This window comes from Vitis vinifera, chromosome 5 (assembly GCF_030704535.1).
Source record: "Vitis vinifera cultivar Pinot Noir 40024 chromosome 5, ASM3070453v1".
NCBI classification, from domain to species: domain Eukaryota; kingdom Viridiplantae; phylum Streptophyta; class Magnoliopsida; order Vitales; family Vitaceae; genus Vitis; species Vitis vinifera.
In genome coordinates this window covers 7,790,116-7,793,613 of record NC_081809.1, presented here as the reverse complement: position 1 = coordinate 7,793,613, position 3,498 = coordinate 7,790,116, and the positions used below count along the sequence as shown (strand labels likewise).

Below are 3,498 nucleotides of genomic sequence, written 5' to 3'. Positions count from 1 at the left end.
CATGAAAATTTATCATGGCATGGGAGTATAATTTGAGGCCCAAGCCTAGACAAAAGAAGATGATGTTGCCTATAGTGCATTTCTAACACTTCACACACACATGAAACATTTCATCATACAGTAGATTTTGAAGGGCGGATAGATTATACAATGTGTTATTGTTTGGTATATCTAATCTAGTAATCGTGGAGGTAAACATCAATTGTGAGAAATGGAGAAACGCCAGTGTCTACATATGGAATTTTAACCACAAAACCAGCTACATACAATGTGCCAATACTATAATATAAAAATCATGTGAATCTTTGGAAAAAGAATAGTGTTATGTCCCCTATACTACTGCATGCATGTGTTAAATGTCGTCTGCACTCTTAAAAGTCCTCCACTAACTATAATAAATTTGCTTAAAGCTATACTAATCCCATTTCGAGATTAGACTGCTCAATAATTGTGTCTAGCTAAGAAAAATATCCAAAGGAAAAAAGCTATACGGCAGTAGAGAGAGCCAAAGGCCAAAAGTTGTGATCATACTTCAATGGTCGATACCTAATCTTTCACTTTACAACCCGGAGTCAGGAGACGCTTCTCGAATTGTCCAAGTTTTCAAATCCGGTAGGCCCAAATCGACCCCATCACTTTATGTGTCACCATGACACTTGTCGTTCGGGCATAGGGCCCAACTAATATAAAAGGCCACCCAGGATTCTAGTTCTACACCATCTGAGCCAAACTCAAAGATGTCTTCCACATACTTGCTAGTGTTGTTGCTTGGAGTGGTGGTTCTCACCACTTCTTCACTCGCTGATTACCCCAAGCGCCCCCCAGTTGAGAGGCCACCGATTGAGCACAAACCACCAACACCAATTGGTAAACCTCCCGGTGGAGTGAAACCACCCCCAAAACACAAGCCACCCCCAGGACACGGGCCACCAACGTCAGTTGGCAAACCTCCCGAAGAAGAGGAGCCACTCTCAGGACACAAGCCACCAATCCCAGTTGGCAAACCACCTAAGGGTCATAAGCCTGGCCATCCTCCTGTAGAGAATGCTGAAGAAGACTCACACAAGATGCCTCCAAAGATGATGCCTCCAAAGATAAAGCCTCCTCCAAAGAAGAAGCCACCACACAAACCTCCAACTCCAGGCTACCCCAACTGAGTGACTTCGATCAATAAGAGTCGTATGTAGGAATAAGATCCTATCTCTGGTGACTGGTACGTGTACAGTACTGTTCTGTGTATAAATCAGTCACTGCTATTATCAAGAAATGTTGATGCGACTGTCACTCCTTGTAGTATCTAGTACTTGCTTGTGATGCGTATTGAAAACAAGGTTTAATGTATTCATACAGCGAATATCGAGTGCTATAAATAGTGCTACTGCTACCTATATAATCTAGACTTCCTGCAGCTACTGGACTATATAAACAAAAATATGTTGACAGTACACATAAATTTCACGTGGAGATTCTCACCATTAAGATTTTATCTCCTCTGCTGGTGATAAAAACAGGGAATTCAGAGGTCTTGCTCGTCCAAATTTAGATGCCCACGAAATGAAATTAACAATTTCATTATCACATTAAGCAAATGAAAGCTTTGTCTTGAACTGTAATGTCTGATAAAGTTTAATGGCATTTTCTGATTTTAAGGCGTGGAAGCTTGTCATTGGACCACGATGTTGGGGCACTGTTAAAGGAGCCTAACAATCTAGGATTACAAGCTTGTGAGACCACGGATGTTTCTAAGAAAAAATAATAATAAAAAAGATAAGAAAAAATTATTAAAGTTTTATTTTGTGTAGTTCTATATGGGAAAGAAGGAAGAAATAATTATTATATTTTCCCTAAAATTTCCTGTTTTAATATTTTCCCCTTTTAATACATATATATATACTTGTAATTGTCCTCCAATTAAAAGATCTTGATGGATATTAAAAAAACCAAAAGGTGAAGAAGCCTGTAAAGAGGGAATGATATTACCTTGCCAATGACTCATGATTCTTATGGTCTTTCCTTGTAATAAGACTAAGCATAATCTTAAAAAATGGACTGAAATGGAAAAGTTACTCAAGTCCATCACATACGTGTTAACTGCATCTCTTGCTTATCCCACTAATATCAACATCATAATCTGGACCTGCAATCACATTTCCCAGACAGGCTAGCAATATACATCTAAGTGAGCCCACATACATAACAACAATATTCCGTACAAAATCCACAAAGGATGGATTTCAGGATCCATTACCATGATTGTAATTAATTATTATATGTAGCTGGTGGAACAGCAATCCCCTTTTCTCTTTCTCCTCATTAGTTGACAGGTATACCATATACGGATTAATTAGAAAACTGGCTAGAAAGGTAGAGACCAAAGGTGAAAACACCAGGTATAAATCAAAATCAGTGAGGTAAGGGAAAATTCAAAGAAGAAAAGGAATGAGCAGAGGAAATGTTATGCAATTCTGAGTAAGGTCGTGTATCATATATATACAATGGTGAGATTAAAAGAGGAGTTGTACACGTGTACTCTCCTGATAAATGGATGTAATTGTACAAACAAACCTCTAATAAAAATGATTCTAACAAATTAACCAAAAGAAATCAATTTATTAAATTGGCTTAACATCTCCCCTCAAGTTGAGTGGTTTGGGAAGAACAATCAGCTTGCACTGAAGATTGTACAAGTGAGATGAAGGAAGAGCTTTGGTCATAGCATTGACTAGTTGGTCTATAGAAGAGGTGTATTGAATTTTGAGTGTGTGATGCATAAGCCTTTCATGGATAAAATGATAGTGTATTTCAACATGGTTTGTCCAAGTGTGTAGCACTAATGTTGTCACACAACAAAATTGGTGGTTGGGGTAGAGAAACACGCAACTCACGTAAGACAGATTCAATCCAAGTGACCTTGGCAACAACATTAATTAGTGAGTCCCCTATATTCAGATTCGTTATTGGAGTGAGACACAACCTTCTGCTTTGAAAATGCCCATGAAATGAGATTAGGACCAGGAAAAGTGTTGTACCCACTAGTATTGTGCTTGTTATCAGGGCAACTAGCCCAATCGACATCAGTATAACCAAGAAAAGATAGATCATTGTAAGCTTGAACAGAAAGACCATAAGAACTTGTGGCTTTGGGAAATCATGAGATACGCTTGACAACTTGCCAATGAATAAGAGTTTGCGCATGCATAAACCGACATACTTTGGTCACGGAAAAATAGATGTTATGCTTGGTGAGAGTGTAGTATTGCAAAGCACCAGCAATGCTACAATATAGAGATGGATCACTAAATGGTTCTCTGTCATAAAGAGAAAGAGGAGGACCAAAAGCCATTAGAGTGGAACAAAGATTACAATCCAACATGTCAACACACATATTCTTTCACTGAAGGGCAGTCCACACGGGATGGCTCCGGAAGCAACATAAGTCGTGATACAGAAAGAAAGTATTGCTTGAAGAAAAGGTTGCAGCCCAACATGAAGCAGTTT

General features: G+C 38.7%; 1 protein-coding gene across 1 annotated transcript; it reads left to right on the top strand.

Annotated features, from left to right (window-relative positions):
• Positions 1 to 695: 695 nt before the first annotated feature.
• On the top strand, positions 696 to 1,370 carry LOC100240909 (early nodulin-75). Its single transcript, XM_002285015.4, has one exon. It carries the CDS (start codon positions 738 to 740, stop codon positions 1,155 to 1,157), a length of 420 nt encoding a protein of 139 aa, XP_002285051.1. The 5' UTR covers positions 696 to 737; the 3' UTR covers positions 1,158 to 1,370.
• Positions 1,371 to 3,498: the final 2,128 nt, after the last annotated feature.

Bases quoted from the DNA above. Each gene is read 5' to 3' on its own strand.
- LOC100240909 (XM_002285015.4), top strand. From the start codon at position 738: ATGTCTTCCACATACTTGCTAGTGTTGTTGCTTGGAGTGGTGGTTCTC.